A 16,762-nucleotide genomic window follows, 5' to 3' on the forward strand; every position below is an offset into this window, starting at 1 on the left:
AAGATTAGAAGCTGTATTGCATTCTAGCAATTAATGGCGGTTTCCTGTTGATGCTACTTCTAGTGATCAGGGCACAAAACATTTGACCTCTAACACCATTCTCTTAGAGTCTTTTTGCTGCCTGACCCTGTAACCTGACACTGAACTTTTCTACTTCTTGCACAAAACTCTGCTTCTGCAAGGGGGTTCCTCAAGGGGCTTCCTCAAGAGCTGTTGCCCCTGCATTCTGTCTGTTTCAGCCTCGTTACTACAAAGTTACTCACTTATTATGAAGTAATTAAAAGTACCTTGAAATTTGAAATCCTATCTCCCCTCCCTGATTTAATAATTTTGTGTCAGAATATCTGTTTCCTCATCTGTCAAATAAATGAAGAAATATTACTGACTTCATAGAGTACTTTTAGGGATTGAGTCATTGCATGTAAGACACTGACTGGAGTGTTTGATAGAAGTGATTGATAAATGTTCAGCATTCAGTCCTTCAGCAGATCTTTTTGAGTTATCTTTTATGTGCCAGTACCTGTTTGGATGTTGAAGATGGGCGAATAAAACGTCTCTTCATTTTTATGAGAATATTTAAGAGGGGAGACCATGAGCAGAACATGGATTTTTGTGTTGTAAATACCAAAAATCTATGCAACATTTTTATTTAAACAGTAAATTCTTGTTATTTCTGTAGAATATCAAAAGCTTGTATGTAAATTTGTATGAATTTGTTACTTCTGATCAGGGATTTCCTTTTGACATCTCCTCTCAAGTTTGAATTGCAAGTCCATTACATTATTTTTTGAACTAAAGAATTGAGATTTTAGCATGTATATAGGAAATAAGAGCAAAAAATGTCAAAGTGAAAAATGAGTTAGCTTAGTTTTGATAAAAATGTTTTTTTTTTTTTAATTTTTGAATGCTCTCTTTTAGGAGATTATATTACAGTGGCAAGATGACAGATACTAGAGTTGGAAATTACTTTAGTGATCACCAAGCCTTTCCTTAAGTCTTTTCATTTTGGATAACCTTAAATGTTAGAGAGAATTCACCCTTAAAATTTAAGTCTTGTTTCCTGATACTGTCATCTGTGGCCCTTATTTTGCCTTTCAAAGTAAGACACATCCTCTAGTGCCTCACTGTTTAGAAAGTGCTCTTTGTGATTGTCCCTGCTGTGGAGAGAGATTTGAATTTATTGAAGTAGTTCTCATCACAGGGTTTTAAGCTTTCTCTCTTACAGTACCCCTTCCTGTGTACACTTAACTTATGTTGATCATCTTTAGCAGGTAGTTAAACCATGTGCTTCTCCTTTCTCTCAGTTGGATACTATTACTGTAAATTTTCTCTCTGATCATATAGAGAAGTGAATAGAATAGGTCAGTGATGCTGAAAAGAGATGATAGTTTCTCTTAGTTGGAGCACTGTGCTTCTGTTGATGCTGTATGAAGTTGCATTGACTCTTTGGCCAGGCATATCAAGCTGCTGTGCTGTTTGGTTACATTGCCCTCCTACCCCCCATCCCTTCATAGTTCATTATTATTAGCGTTAAGTCAGTGTTACAGTATAAGTTATTTTTTAACTGTGATAACTCATTTTCAATTATAATAATAATTTTTTCACATCCCAGTTTTATTTGTAAAAGGAAATAAGGTTGTTTTGGCTTGGCTTCTTTGTGAAACTGCTGGTTACTTGTCAGCAACACTCCTTTTTGCACACACGAGCACCAGATGTTTAGGAATCAGCTCTGGAGTTTGTCCAAACATCTACATTAAGCTTTGCAGTCTTCTAGCATCTCTCATTTACTTTGATTTCAACAGTGATTCAGCGATCTCATTAATAGGATTAAGTATCTACAACCTAGGCAACCTAGACAAGTTGGTAGGTGTGTTTATAATAACTTTTTATTAGTTCTCTTTATCCCTTCTTGGTCATCTGTGTTTCTTTTTTAAGTGTGACAATAATTGTAGCCAAGAGGTAAGTTGAATAGGAGTTAAATAGTTCTCCTTTTTTATTTTTTTATTTTTAATGTTTATTTTTGAGAGAGAGAGAGCACGCACATGAGCAGGGGAGGGGCAGAGAGAGACACACACACACATAGAATCAGCTTCAGCCTTTGAGCTGTCAGTACAGCTGGGGCTCGAACCTAGGAACCATGAGATCATGACCTGAGCCGAAGTCAGATGCTTAACCAGCTGAGCCACCCAGGAGCCCCATAGTTCTGCTTTTTTTTTTTTTTTGACAAAAATCAATAATATTGATCATTTATTACATGTCAGACCCTGTGTGAAGTATTTACTATACATTATCTCATTTTTAATGGTGTCAGTATTGCTTTGGACAGCTCCATGTTGCAAATTAGAAATCAAAGACTTAGGAAGAATAAATAGCTTTTGCAACGTGACAGCCAGTAAGTGTTGGAGCTGGAACTCCTACCCATACCTGCACGACTCTCAAAGCTTATTTTGTGCCTTTTAAGGAGAGAGGTCTTTTCTAAAGGAATGTGTAAAATTGTGCACTTTCTTCATTTCATACTCTTGAAGGTCTTAATCAGTTGAGGTTCTTCCACATTAAATTCTTTTCCCTCCTAGGGCGCCTGGGTGGCTCATTCGGTTGAGCATCTGACTTCGGCTCAGGTCATGATCTCACGGTTTGTGAGTTCGAGCCCCACGTTGGGCTCTGTGCTGACAGCTCAGAGCCTGGAGCCTGCTTCGGATTCTGTGTCTCCCTCTCTCTGTGCCCCTCCTCCACTTGTGCTCTGTCTCTATCTCTCAAAAATGAATAAATGTAAAAAAAAAATAAGAAGAAGAAGAAAAACCTCTTCTTCCTCCTGCTTGCGATCCTTATGAGGTCTGGATCTTGTTGATATAGTACCTTTATGGGGTCTGTTCATCACAAAGTCTATGACTAATCCATTGTTTTAATTACTGAATTATTGCTATGAACATAAGTCTCCTTGTGATTAAAGTTAAAATACACAGCTTTGGAGTTTGACTTGGTTTAAATCTTGGCTCTTCCACTTCCTGGATGTGTGACCTTTAGCTATTTCTATTTTTGTATTCTTATTTGTAAAGTGATTATAGTCCTTTCTCCTAACATAATTGTGGGAATTACTTTCTAGGAGTTATTATTAATGATTACTGATACTGTGAACCTTTAAATTAATTGCCTGTCTAACCTTGCATTGTTACCTCTTTATCTTTATGGAAATGTTAAAGGAGAGAGTAATGCAAGAGCCAGTATTCTATTAGAGGTTATTTGGTATATCCTTCTGGTTGAGGAAAATTAGGTAGTGCTGGAGTCTGGGTTTTCTTTGATTTTTCTGTTACCAAACAGATCCTTCTTGGATACATGTTCCCATTGTTGCTTCCCTTGACTTAATGAGATGTTTTGTTCAGGAACCATCTTGAGAATTTAAGAAATTGTCAAGGGAGTGGCCTGCTTTCAGGTTTTCAGGTAATTGAGGACTTCATCTCTATGTTATTGATTATTTTATCATCTGTGTCAGGAAATTATCCTCCTGTTAACAAAAGTTAATAGGATCACTTCCTCTATAATGACCTTGAATTGAGGTGATACTGTTTGAAGCTGCTCCTGGATTCCAGACCTTTGAGAGCCATGACCTGAAGTCAAAAATGGACATTTTGGACATGTCTTCAGACTCCAGGAGTTTCAGGTGTACGTTTAGATTATGTGAGTTTATTATTTGTGTCAGAGTAAGAATTGATTTGTAAGAAAATTGGTTCTATTATATAATTCTGTGTTTTTTGCAAACCTACTTGTATGGTTCATTTTTTTCCCCTTGAAATAAAGGAAATAAAAACTGTAAGGATGATTTTTGAAAAAAGTTTTTTAATGTTTTTTAATTTTTGAGACAGAGAAGAGACAGAGCATGAACAGGGGAGGGGCAGAGAGAGGGAGACACAGAGTCTGAAGCAGGCTCCAGGCTCTGAGCTAGCAGCACCGAGCCCGATGCGGGGTTAGAACTCACGGACCGTGAGATCATGACCTGAGCCGAAGTCGGATGCTTAACCGACTAAGCCACCCAGGCGCCCCTGTAAGGATGATTTTTCAGCTCACTTCTGTATTTTCTTTTAGGTGGTATTAAAAATAATCAAACATTATCAAGAAGAAGGACAAGGAACTGAAGTGGTTCAGGGAGTGCTTTTGGGCTTGGTTGTAGAAGATCGTCTTGAAATTACCAACTGCTTTCCTTTCCCTCAACACACAGAAGATGATGCTGATTTTGATGAAGGTAAGGGTACTCATTTCAAAAATCTTTGCAGTGCACACAAATGATTTTTAACACATTGCTCACCATAACCTTTCATTATCTCTTACTGGGAGTCTATCAGGCCAGTCTAGTTCACTTGATTTCAGAGTTTCTTGAAAAAATTAGGCAAATTTGGGGCACCTGGGTGGCTCAGTTGGTTAAGCATTCAACTTCTGCTCAGGTCATGATCTCATGGTTTGAGCCCCGAATTGGTCTCTGTGCTGACAGCTCGGAGCCTGGAGCCTGCTTCGGATTCTGTGTCTCCCTCTCCCTCTGCCCGTCCCCCACTCATGCTTTTTCTCACTCAAAAATAAATAAACATTAACAGATTATGCAAATTCTTTGAAATGAGGATTTATATCAAAAGATTCATTAGTTTGGCCTTGTTTGTAATTTGAGATTCTGATTTTAGTAATTTGGGTAGAAACTGTGTTGTTGTTAAACTTTCCCATTATGAAATCAGCTTGCAAATAACTTACATCGTGAAAGGCAAGGATCATCATTATGTGTCCAGTATCCATTTTCTTCTGTAGTATTTTGATTTAATGTTTGAGAAGATGAAGTTAGCTATATATTTCAGAAAGAAGATACTCCTTAAGCATTTCAGGAGGTTTTTGGGGTTTTTTTTGGTGCTACAGGTATAATAGCTTTGTTAGCAAAAGCCAGTAGTAGATAAAACTTACACCAAAGGCCAAGGTCAATAACCTGAAAGATTAAAAAAAAAATCTAGTTGAAAGTAATTTCTCACTTGTCTCAACACTCAGGGATCATTTTCTACATAACTTTTTTTTATTATGATAAGAACAAGTAGTAAAATTTACCATTTTGAGTATATAGAGTGTTAACTATGCGCAGGTGTCATGGAACAGATCTGTAGAATTTTTTCATCTTGGAAAAACTAAAACTCTATATTCGTTGACCAATTGCTCTTTCCCCCTTTGCCAGCCTCTGGCAACCATCCTTCTGCTTTCTGTTTCTGAGAGTTTGACTTCTTTATATCTCATATAAGTGAAATTAGCAGTATTTGGCTTTTGGCTTTTTTGAGACTGATTTATCTCACATAACTTAATGTTCTCCAGGTTCGTGCATGTTATAGCATATGACAGGATATCATTTTTTAAGGCTGAGTAATATTCTATTGTATGTAATACCACTTTTTCCTTATCCATTCAACTGTTGATAAATAGATTGTTTCTGCGTCTTGACTGTTTTGAATAATGCTCAGCTATCTCTTCAGGGTCTTGTTTTCAGTTCTCTTGGATATATTCCCAGAAGTGGGATTTGGTGGATCATATATTAATTCTATATTTAATTTTTTGAGGAACTTCCATACTGCCTTTTAAGTGGTGACACCAGTTTACATTCTCCACCAATAGTTTGCAGGGGTTGCAACGTCTTCACATTCTCACCAACATTTGTTATTTTCTAGTTATTTATTTTTTTGATGGTGATAGCAACTGTACTAACAGATGTGAGGTGATATTGTGGTTTTGATTTTCATTTCCCTTATAGCAATGTTGAGTATCTTTTATATGCTTATTGTCTGTATGTATTCTTTGAAGAAATGTCTGTTAAGGTATGTTGTCCATTTTTAAGGATTGTTGTTCAGTTGGAGAAGTTCTTTGTATATTCTGGATATTAACCCCTTATCATATGTATGATTTGCAGACATTTTCTTCCATTCCATAGGTTACTTTTTACTTTTTCACTCTATTGATTTGTTTCCTTTGCTGAAGCTTTTTAGTTTGATGTAATCCATATTGTCTGTTTTTGCTTTTGTTGCTGGTACTTTTGGTATAACATCCAAGAGATTATTGTCAAGACCAATGTTAGGAAGCTCCTTCCTTATATTGTCTTCTAGGAATTTTATGCTAGTACCATTCTGCTTTGATTACTGTTGCTTTGTAATATGTTTTGAAATCAAGATGTGTGAGGCATCCAGCTTTGTTTTTTTTTTCTCAAGATTTTGGCTATTTAAGGTCCTTTGAAATTTCATATGAATTTTAGTATTTTTTTTTCCTATTTCCATAAAAATACCATTGGGATTTTGGTAGGGATTACATTGAATCTGTAGGTCAGTTTGAGTAGTACATTTTAACAATATTAAATCTTCATAGCTATGAATAAATGCCTTTCCACTTATTTGTATTGTCTTAACTTTCTTCCAACTGTTTTATAGTTATCAGTGTACAAGTTATTCCCAGTTGTTTTTATTCATTTCGATGCTGTTGTGAAATTTTTAAAAAATTTCCTTTTTTGTCATTTTTTTCTATGTAATTTTAAACTGATGACTTTTCACTTGGATAAAGTGTTATGTCACATTTCACATACTCATGGTACCTTGAAGATATTAATAGACACCAAATACAACCTTGCTAAGGTTAGTACCTTGATATTGCAATTTGGTCGACAAAAATCCTTTTTTTCATTAAAGTAATACCTTTAGAAACCAACCAAGGCTATTTTATTCTAGGCGCTTGAGTATTTGTGCAGTATGTGTCTTTTTTTTTTTAAAGCTGACTGAGCTTTCCTTGTTTCATCTGAACTACTATAAAATACTGGACTACGGTTGGAGATTCTCTGCAGTAGTAGATATCTCAGTTCCTCTCTTTACCAGCATATCTGGAGGGTGCTTAATTACATTGCAGTCATAACTTTTTATTTTTTTATTTTTAATTATGTTTATTTATTTAGAGAGAGAGAGAGAATGCACGTGCATGCAAGCTCCAGGGAGGGGCAGAGAGAGAGGAGGGAGAGAATCCCAAGCAGACTCTGAGTTGTCATTATGGAGCCCGATTTGGGGCTTGAACCCATGAACCATGAGATCATGGCCTGAATTAAGATCAAGAGTTGGATGTTTAACTAACTGAGTCACCCAGGCTCTCCTACAGTAATAACTCTTTTAGAGCTGGAAGACCAGGGGAGAAGACAAAAGGATTGTTAACATAGTTTTTTTGGTTTGCAAGTGAGGAGTCTGAGAGGTTCACTTGAAGTGACATACTCAAGTTACTGTGTTAGTGGCACAATTGGGAATAGAATCCATTCCTGTAGAGTTTATACTGTCACATAGTTTTCTCAGGTAATTTATTTTGTCTTATAAAATTCTCAGTTTTATGTGCAAGTAATAATCAGTGCAATTATGGTAGATGAACAAAGCAAAATACATTATTAATTTTAGATCTTGATCATTGGATGCTGACTTCTCTTATGGGCTTTCAGGTAATTGACCAATATGCTATTTCATTAACATGTACTTTAAGAAGCTCATTAAAAGTTATGTTAACAACCTGGAGATAAGAAATTTCAATTTAGCGTCAAATAATAAAAAATTTGTTGGGAATTGTGTGCTGTGTACTGTATGTACATTGCCTGTAATTAGTTGTTACTCTGCACATTTGAAGGTTTTATCAGTCTCATTTTCTAAATTAGGAAACTGATGCTCAGTAAGACAAAGAACTTGTCCAAAATCATTTAACTGGGAATTTATAGAATAGGGATTGAAATCTTTGGCTGTCTGGTTCCAAGTCTCATGATTTTCCTGCTATATGTTGTTGCTTTTGGACACTTAGTGAAGTGGAAGCCAGTGATTAAAAGGGTGTAGAGTTGGGAGCATCATTACTTTATGTCTGAAATCTGCTTTTTGGATAAAACAATTAAATTTGTTTTTCTTGATTTATCTTTAGAAGCTGGTAGGATTTCCCATTTTTCTTATATGTATGAAAAGTCTTAAGATAATACTTTATATTTCTGCCTAGCCTTGTATAGGCAGTCTTGAATTTTAGGTTCTCTCACATAATTCATTTAATTATCTGAATAGGCATTAGTATGTAGTCACCATTAGATTTTTATCATACCTAGATACAAGCTAAGTTTTTTCATTATATGGATGTGTCTTGGAATAGAATTGTCCTGAGTATTGATTATTTTAAATCTTTAAATCTTTCTAAACATCCATTGTTTTGCTTCTGTTGTTATTTTTTGCCTACTAAAACTAATATCTAGGGAAAGATCTTTTCTTCTGCCCTTCACCCTTTGGAAGTAAAGTACTCACAAAATATTTCATAATTTTAATGGTTACATATTTTGAGTTGCTTAGGTGTTTGTTTGTTTCTGTGTTTTTATTTGGTGCCTTATGTAAAGTGGAGAGTTTTAATCTGTGGTCTAATGTGAAATGTTTTAAATTAGGGGCTGGCGAGCTACAATCTGTGGGCCTGCTTTTGCATGTAAAGTTTTATTGGAACACTGCCATGCCCATTCATTTATGTATTTTCTTCTGTGGCTGTGTTCCTGCTACAGTGGCATAGTTGGGTAGTTGTGACAGAGACCATATGGGCACCAAACCTGAATTTTTTTTTAAACTGTTTGGCCCCTTAAGAAAGTCTGACCACTTCCTTCATACACACACACACACATACGAATATATATTCATTCATATACGTGTGTATATATGTACATATACGCACACGTGCATCATATATGAATATATAGTCGCATATATTCATACATATGTATATGTATACATATATACACACATACATATACACACATACTTTTTTTGTTATTTTTTTCTGTCATAAGGTTAAAGAATAAGGTAGTAAATAGTACTCTCTTTCCATCATAAATAGATGACTTTTTTTTGTTGCTTATTCCTTCTAGATACTGCTCTTAACATTGACTCTTAAGTCTAGAATGTATTATGAGCACTGTAATAAAAACATTGATGGGGTGCCTGGGTGGCTCAGTTGGTTAGGTGGCTGACTTCAGCTCAGGTCATGATCTCATGGTTCATGGGTTCAAGCCCCTTGTTGGGCTCTGTGCTGACAGCTCAGAGCCCACCTGTCTCTGTCCCCTTCCCAGCTCATGCTCTGTCTCTCAAAAAATAAATGAACGTTAAAAAAATTAAACAAACAAACAAATGTTGATATTATTAGGTATTTGTTTGTGCATCTGGAAAGTACCAGAAAATGTAGTGTTTCCTTTATTTTAACGCAGGGTACTCCCCCCGCCATACCGAGCTCTTGGTGTTTAGGGGAACTGTGTATAGATACTGGGAAGAAAGACATTCAGTTCACGGTTGTAGACTTGTGAATCAGGTACAGGTTTCTGCGAAAGTGGAGTGTTTCTGTGAAACCTTTGTCACAAAACGAAGAAGCAGTTACCATTAATTTAGATGGAAAAAATTTTGAGCATTCCCAGACCCCAAAAATAACCTCTCTTAGGCTTTTCTTATACCTGTATCAGAAAAGGCTTTTCTGATCTGTATCCTTGCTAATGGATACACAGAATAAATGAAGATGAAGCACAGATGCTCACACAGTTCTAAGCCATGGCGACTTGGTGCTTGGGGAGGATTGGCGGGGCCACTCTCACTGCTTGCCTTGTATGCTGCCTCTAACAGTTCACTGCGAAACAAATACTGAAAGTTGTTTTCACTTTTCGCCATTTTTTGTAAAAGTGGAAATTCTCTTTGGATTTCTTTCATTCAGTCTTTTGTAAAAGTGAAGTGGTGTACTGTCTGGAACTGTGAACTTCCAAAAGCAGGTATGCCGGTATTACGGAAAGGTAATGAATGGTATGAGGCCAGAAAAGTTGGGTGGGAACCTCAGCTCTGTAGAGATCTGTGTGACGCTGAGTGACTTTAGTTCTGAATTAGTTTTTTCCTGACTGTGTACTATCTTTTAGCACATATTAATTGCTCACTTATTGAGTACTAGAAACATAGCTGAAGGATAATTTCTTTATGAGATTATGAGATTAATGCCACCTTGGATTATGTTACAGTAGCATGATTCAAAACCAAGAAAACTTGTGGCATCAAGTTTTTCTTTTTTGTTTCTTTCCATGAATTCACCTTTTTTTTTCACATGTGATAACTTTTCCTTTAAGTGGCTTAAATCTTGATATACTTTTATATTACAGGATTAACTTTCTAGTTAAAAGTGAGGTAACTCACTCTCACCAGAGAACATAAGCTTTTTAAAAATTGAGTGGAAAGGCTCATATTAAAATTCCCATTAGGGGGCACTATTATCAAGCTTAGGAGAACTGGAGACTAATTTGTTTTCTTAGACATGCAACCCGAGGCTTGCTAAAAGGGAAAAATATTTTCATCTGATAAGATTCAGATACTGTTTTACACAACCGAATTCCTTAAATATGTTATAAAGTGCACTGAATTAAACACAGATCCAATAACTCAGTCTTGTTTTTTAGCCGACTAAATCAGTTTAATATTGCAGGTGATATAAGAAGCTTACTTTTTTCTGCTTCAGAGCCAAATCCATAATTTTCATATTTGGAGTGGACAGATTTTTTATTTTGCTCTCTTTAAGTCCAAAGGATGATCCTTGGACTTCAAATAAGTTTCTTTCAAAAGCGAAGCATGAAGACTGTGTTGTACTACTAAAATGCAGTTAGGGGAATGAAATGATGCCTAATTTACTCAGATAGTATGAACATGTGCAGCCTGCATAATTTCTGAAGTAATTCCACACATTGACGTGATATTATATACACACAGATAGCTTATGGCTTTTTTGTTCATTTTCAGGTACTTGAAAATTATTTTTTATTACTCATGTTTGGTGTTAGAGCAAGAAATATTGCTTTAGACTGTTACACATAATTATTTTGTTATCATTAGCCTCCAAAAGAAAAGCAGTGGTGTAGAGTATTAAACAGACTTTTCAAAGGCTAAATAGGAATTGGCAAAAATGTAATTACAGTAAAATGCATTGGGAATAATTTTTCACTGCATAGGTAATATTTTTGTACCACTGGGTTCAGAGAGAGTAGGTTTTGTCTAACTACATTATTTGCAACACTTTCCACATAACTAAACCATAGTTTGCATTGGAGAAAATCTCTGTTTAATCACTTGCTTCCTGAACTCTCACCTTCCTTCTCTTTCTTCTTAGTTTGCCTGCAGCCCACACCCAGGGCAAAACTGCTTGAGACGTCCTCCATAATTACTGTTTTGGCCTTGTATTGCTTTTGAGTTCAGGGAAGAGTTGAGTCAGGGTAGAAAAAAACTTTCGTCTTTTTTTTTTTTTTTTTTTTAAATAAGATGGGGACATTGTGTGACAAGACTGATAGTTATTATTTTGTATTATCTTCTGTCTGTGTGAATAATCAGTGATCATTGTGATCTGTTCGACAGATTCATTTTTTAAGAAACCCTATTTCTTTTACTGCATTTTTCCTAAGGAGCTTTCCTTGGTGCAGATCTGGGAAATATATACAGACAGTTTTGGAGGGTGTTTTGAAACTTATTGGAGAAGTAGGAGCATGTTTACTTTGTGACCTCAAATCATTAAGAGGTATCATAAAATGTTTCAAATATCTCAGGAAAAGAATTAGTTCTTAGTAATTCATTTCAGCATTTATTGAGCAAATTACATTGAATGGTTGGTGGAAAAGATCCAAAGATAGGAAATCCTGGTTACTGCTTTGAAAGATTTTAAGTGGGAGACAAATATGTAAAGAATTGTGAAACAGAATTGATGAGTCTAGAGTGAGGAACGACAAAAAGTGATGGGAACACTCAGATATGAGCTACTAATTCCTTTTGGGGGATGACTTAACAGGAGAGGTGAAGCTTGATTTTGTAGATGGGTGTTGCTTGTATTTTAAGTAATTTTTAAGGAAGTTAATGTCTTGTGAATTTGTTCTAATTATTGACATTTCTGGGCCCTCATAAATAACACAAGCATCTCTAGAAATAAAGAACAAATTATTTAGTAGGTATTCAGCTTGGCATCTTTATTGTTCAGTGACAGTTATGTTGCTTGACAATATTTTTCAAATTTTGTTGCTGATTCTATATCCAGGTATAGAAGCTGTTTTTGACATCTAGACTCTTCTGATACATAAAGGATTCCTGATGATAATTTCGTGCCATGTTTATAGAAATCTGGGACCCATGCTGCACTTAGCTCTGTTTAAAATAATAAATGTTTAAATGTGCTATTTAATGAATTTTAAATATTTAATAAAAACATTTCATGTATGTTTCATTTTAAATGAAACTAGGTATAGGTAGGTAACTAGAGAGAATCTATACACTGAATTATGATATAATTCTCCTGGGTACTCATCTCTTTGTTGTTATTCATGGTAGTATTTTGAAAATGTTAAACCATTCACATTTAATGGCTTATCACTGAATCTTCAGGGCAATGAACTTTAGGTTATTGCTTGCTTAAATTATTTTGATTGCTCAGAAAGCCTATGGTTTGTGATTTGAAACTAACTTGAGAATCTTACTTTATAGGTTTAGTCTTTGGTTTACTAAAGTGATTAGAATATGAGCCATACAGTCCAGATATGAAGCCTCAATTCCAGTGTTTTTATGCCCTTTTTGTTCTTTTCGTTTGGATATGTCAAGATATTAAATATAAGAGGATAAAGTCTAGCTTCATTTTAAAAGTTTGACGAAATTTTGTTCATTTGTTTAATGTTTCAAAATTTAGGTTTTTTTCCCTTTTAAATGAGTTGAGGAACTCTTACGTATGGAAGGATATATACTATTGAAAATGTGGTCAAGGTAAAAGATTTTTCTGCTTAAAGAAATTAAAGTGCTTTACACTATACCCTCCCTTGGTCCCTAAAGTGTAAGTGCTATGGTTTGGAAAGGAGCCAAGTAAAACGTGTTCAAATTTTGTGCAGACTTAAAGTAATACTTTAAGATTTGAAAATTACAGGTGGATACAGTACTTAAATAGTATTTAAAATTCCTAAGTTTCCCAAGTCTAAAAGTGTAATCCTTAAATTACTATTCCCAGTGGTTTACATTTTAATTAAATAAGAATTGTCTTACTTTTGAACCCAGCAACTTTAGGTATAGATATTTGAATTTATTACTGAACTTTAAGGTAGTAACCATTAAAAATGAACTGTTTGGGCACTAATTAAAATGTCAAAAATCTACAGTTACAGTGTGTAACCAAAGATCCTTGCTCTTTCTATTTTTCCAAAAATTATCCTAAGCAACACAGTTCAGGCTTGCTTCCTATCTTGCCCAGAAGTGCTAACTAGCTTCCGGCCCCAATTAAATATATTATGCCTGATTTGCAAGTTTTATAGAATGATAGATTAATTATAATTAGATTTGATGTTTTGGTGCTACTGCTGAGTTTTCCAAACTGCCCTTTATATTAGAAGTGTGGTATCGTCATCATGCCGTGCTCTGTTTTACGTTTATCTGTGTAGGTGAAATTTTCATAATTTTCATACACCTTGAAACTTTTACTCTTCATGACTTACGTTATTACCACTTTCAGAGTGGTGTTTTCCTACCTTTATCTATTCCCACCTTGAGGGTTATTTGCTGCTACTTTTTTTTTTTAAAGTAGTAATTTTCACTGAGTGCATTTTAGATGCTTTCTGATATATTTGAAAACAAAGGTAATCTTTATTTTGGCGTAAGTAACTATAATAGTATAAGTTTATAATGCAACCCTACATTTCCCCACTACCCTCACTCCCAGACACATTCACCCTTTGTTTTCTCTAATGTCGAACCTACAGACATTTTATTATACTGTATAGACAACCTTTCTTCCCTGCTTGATTGGTGAGAAGATCACAAAATTATTCCAGTGGTCTTTGCAGAAATATACCTGTCAAATGCCTGTTTTGTAGAATTGGACAGTGCTGACCTCAAAGAGGAAGTTTTTGATGGCAGGACCCCTCCACTAGCAGCAGTGGCTGTGGGAGTCCGGCAGCACAGAGGCGTAGGTGGGGCTCTTTGGGCTTGCAGCAGCCTGCCGAGGAGAACCCAGCAGGCAGCAGCAGCCGTGTCCGCAAGCCCCTGGGGCTTCCAGGCTCCTCTGCTCTCACTTTACCTTCTCCTTTTTTTGTCTTTATCCCTTTGTTATTCATTCATCAAATCAGTATTGCGTTGGGAACTATGTGCCAGGCATGTCCGCCGGCTGTTGTGTACTTCTGCTAAGGATGTTTTCTGAAGTGATCATTGTTTAAAGAATTTAACTATTCTAAGCAGTATGTTTGACTTGAAGCATGGGAAGATTTGTTAGCACGTTATTTTAGGGAATTGGATTATTAGTATAAAGTCTAGATTATGTTACTATTCAGGTGAAAGTATCCAGAAGATATTTTTGTGTAGTTGGAGAATGACTTGGGTTTACAAGTATGTATCTGCAAATCTGTACATCTCCAAGTTTGCAACTCAGAGATTCTGTTGCTTTGTTACAGTAATTTTGTTCCTAAAAATGTGTAAGTCATCATGTATTTTTTACTTTCATGGTGGAAGTATATATATATATATATTTTAAATCTCAGTAGTGACTCCCAAGATTTCAGATGAAAGTTTTTCTGTCAATAATTTTAATCTATAAATAAATGTATGTGGTTTTGAAAGTCTGTTACCGAGACTCTTTCGGTAATGTGAGTTACTTCTTAGTTTTAAAATTTCTTCTTCTCCTTTCACTCCCATCACCACTCCTGTCCTGAAAATATAGTAAGTTAAGACAAAACACTAAAAAAATTTAGTACTAGAAGAGAGTGAAAGGCTTTATGAAGAGAATTAGCCGTTTTCTGTGATGATCACAAGAGGAATGGGATGGTGTGGACATAATGTGAAATATTAAGATCGCTGTGAGCCGTATCTGGGTTGTTTCTGTGCTCCTTTAGGAGCTATTTGACATAACTAACAGTGAGACTATGTTGTTTTGTCAGAATCCAGGCTTGAATTTCTTTCGAATTGTCTGTTTGTCCTGTTGGGAGCCTGGTAAAAAATTAGGTAGCCAGTTTCACATATGTGGAAATGATGTGTGCACACATAAATACCATTATAGTCTTAGTTGAGAGAATTCCTAAAATCATTTATAGACAGATCTTGCAAACTTTTCTGAAGGGGATAAAAGGAAGGACATTTAGACTGAGTTCTGGCTAAAGTTTTGGTAAAGTTCTGGCTTACTACTAATTGAAGTCATGGGTCTCTCTAGCCTCAGTTTTCCCATTTGCAGAGTGGATCACAACAGGAACTTTTGTGATTCTTTTAACAGATGAGAAACTGAGACTCAGACCCAACTCTAAAATTAGTGGCAAATTCAGAACTAGAAACCCCAAAATGAAATGTGTAATCCACTGCAATTTGGGAGTGTTGTCAGTGATCTGAGTATTTTGTCAAAATCACTATGAATAAATGATATAGGTGCCTGCAATTGTGACTTGTAAGCATGATGTATTTACTTAAAAGTTTACTTCTTGGTGTTATCAGTTAATGTTAACACTACTGGAATCAAATGATTGTTGAATTTAACACTGAACATCAGAGTTTCCCAAGGTTGTGTTCGTATACTCAGTATTAAATAAAAATAAAGGGCAATTCTAATCTTCAGGTCAACAGAAAGTTAATGGTGGTTTGATATATCCACTCAGCTCGGACACTGGAAACCCATTTAAATACTGAAAGTACAACTTCTAATATTTTGTTACATGGAATGCAGAAAGTAAGTATAGATTAATCTGGGTAGATTAAGGGATGCAAATGTGTTCTTATGAAATGCCACTGAATGCAGTTACAAACAATAGGTTGAATAGATAGTTTAATTTGACTTAGGAAATCAGTGTTGACTGACACAGGAAAACTTTCTAGAATACATTGCTTCTTTGCAGATGACTTAAACAGACAGGAGTGATAAAGACCGTCATGTGAATTTCCTTCTTTACTGAGTACACAGCATTGTTAAGTGGTATATTGTGCGATGTTTCCAATCTGCTGTAACTGCCATCTGCGCAAGCGGAATGAAAGACAAGAGAACATGAAAAGGAAATGGATCAGTTAGTTGTAAGGAATCTGTGTGAACGCTGGGTGCCACTCATGAAACACTGAGCAGTTAGTGGTTTTCCTTTGTAACCAGTGCAACTAGCTGTCTGTAAACTGGAGTTGTGCACCACGTGCAGCTCTCACAGTTCACCTTTTGGATGTCCTGGTGTGCACCTGTGGTTGAGAGCAACTAGGAAATCCAGGGACTGTAACTGTGCTCATGCTACCCTTTTCTTATTCTTTATCTTTGGATGTAATCTTTTTGCTGCTTTGGTGTTTGGTACCACTGTTGAGGTGGATGTAATAATCCTAGAATGTTTACTGTACCTAAATAGAATTTTTTTAGAAACAAATTATGCTATAAGACATGTTTCCTGAGAAACATTTAAGTACTTCTGAAAAAAGTAAGACCTATAGATAAGAAAACAGCTTCAAAATCTTACAAGTTATAAGCAACAGAGAACCATGTGAATGATGGAGAGGTTTTGTATGGGTGAGAGGAACTGACTGGTAGAATCTAACCTGTGTGCCTATGTAAGTGGATAAACTCTTATTTGAATCTGAGGTTTATAACTTGTAAACAGTTCTTTTTATGTCTGTATGGTTACCTTTTTGATGTAAACATGTGAGCTCTTATAGTTAGTTATGAGTCATCTGGTACCTACTTAGGAATTAACAGATACTTATATAGATGACTAATAATACAAAGCCACCGT

At 35.5% G+C, this 16,762-nt stretch overlaps 1 protein-coding gene across 1 annotated transcript in view; it reads left to right on the plus strand.

Annotated features, from left to right (window-relative positions):
• The window catches only part of EIF3H (eukaryotic translation initiation factor 3 subunit H), a 98,184-nt gene that overhangs the window by 18,442 nt on the left and 62,980 nt on the right, over positions 1–16,762 (plus strand). Inside the window, exon 2 of the mRNA XM_015072862.3 lies at positions 4,081–4,237. Coding sequence (XP_014928348.1) covers positions 4,081–4,237 — 157 coding nt within the window. The remainder of the gene's footprint in view (positions 1–4,080; positions 4,238–16,762) is intronic.

Source organism: Acinonyx jubatus, chromosome F2 (assembly GCF_027475565.1).
Source record: "Acinonyx jubatus isolate Ajub_Pintada_27869175 chromosome F2, VMU_Ajub_asm_v1.0, whole genome shotgun sequence".
Taxonomy (NCBI): Eukaryota; Metazoa; Chordata; class Mammalia; order Carnivora; family Felidae; genus Acinonyx; species Acinonyx jubatus.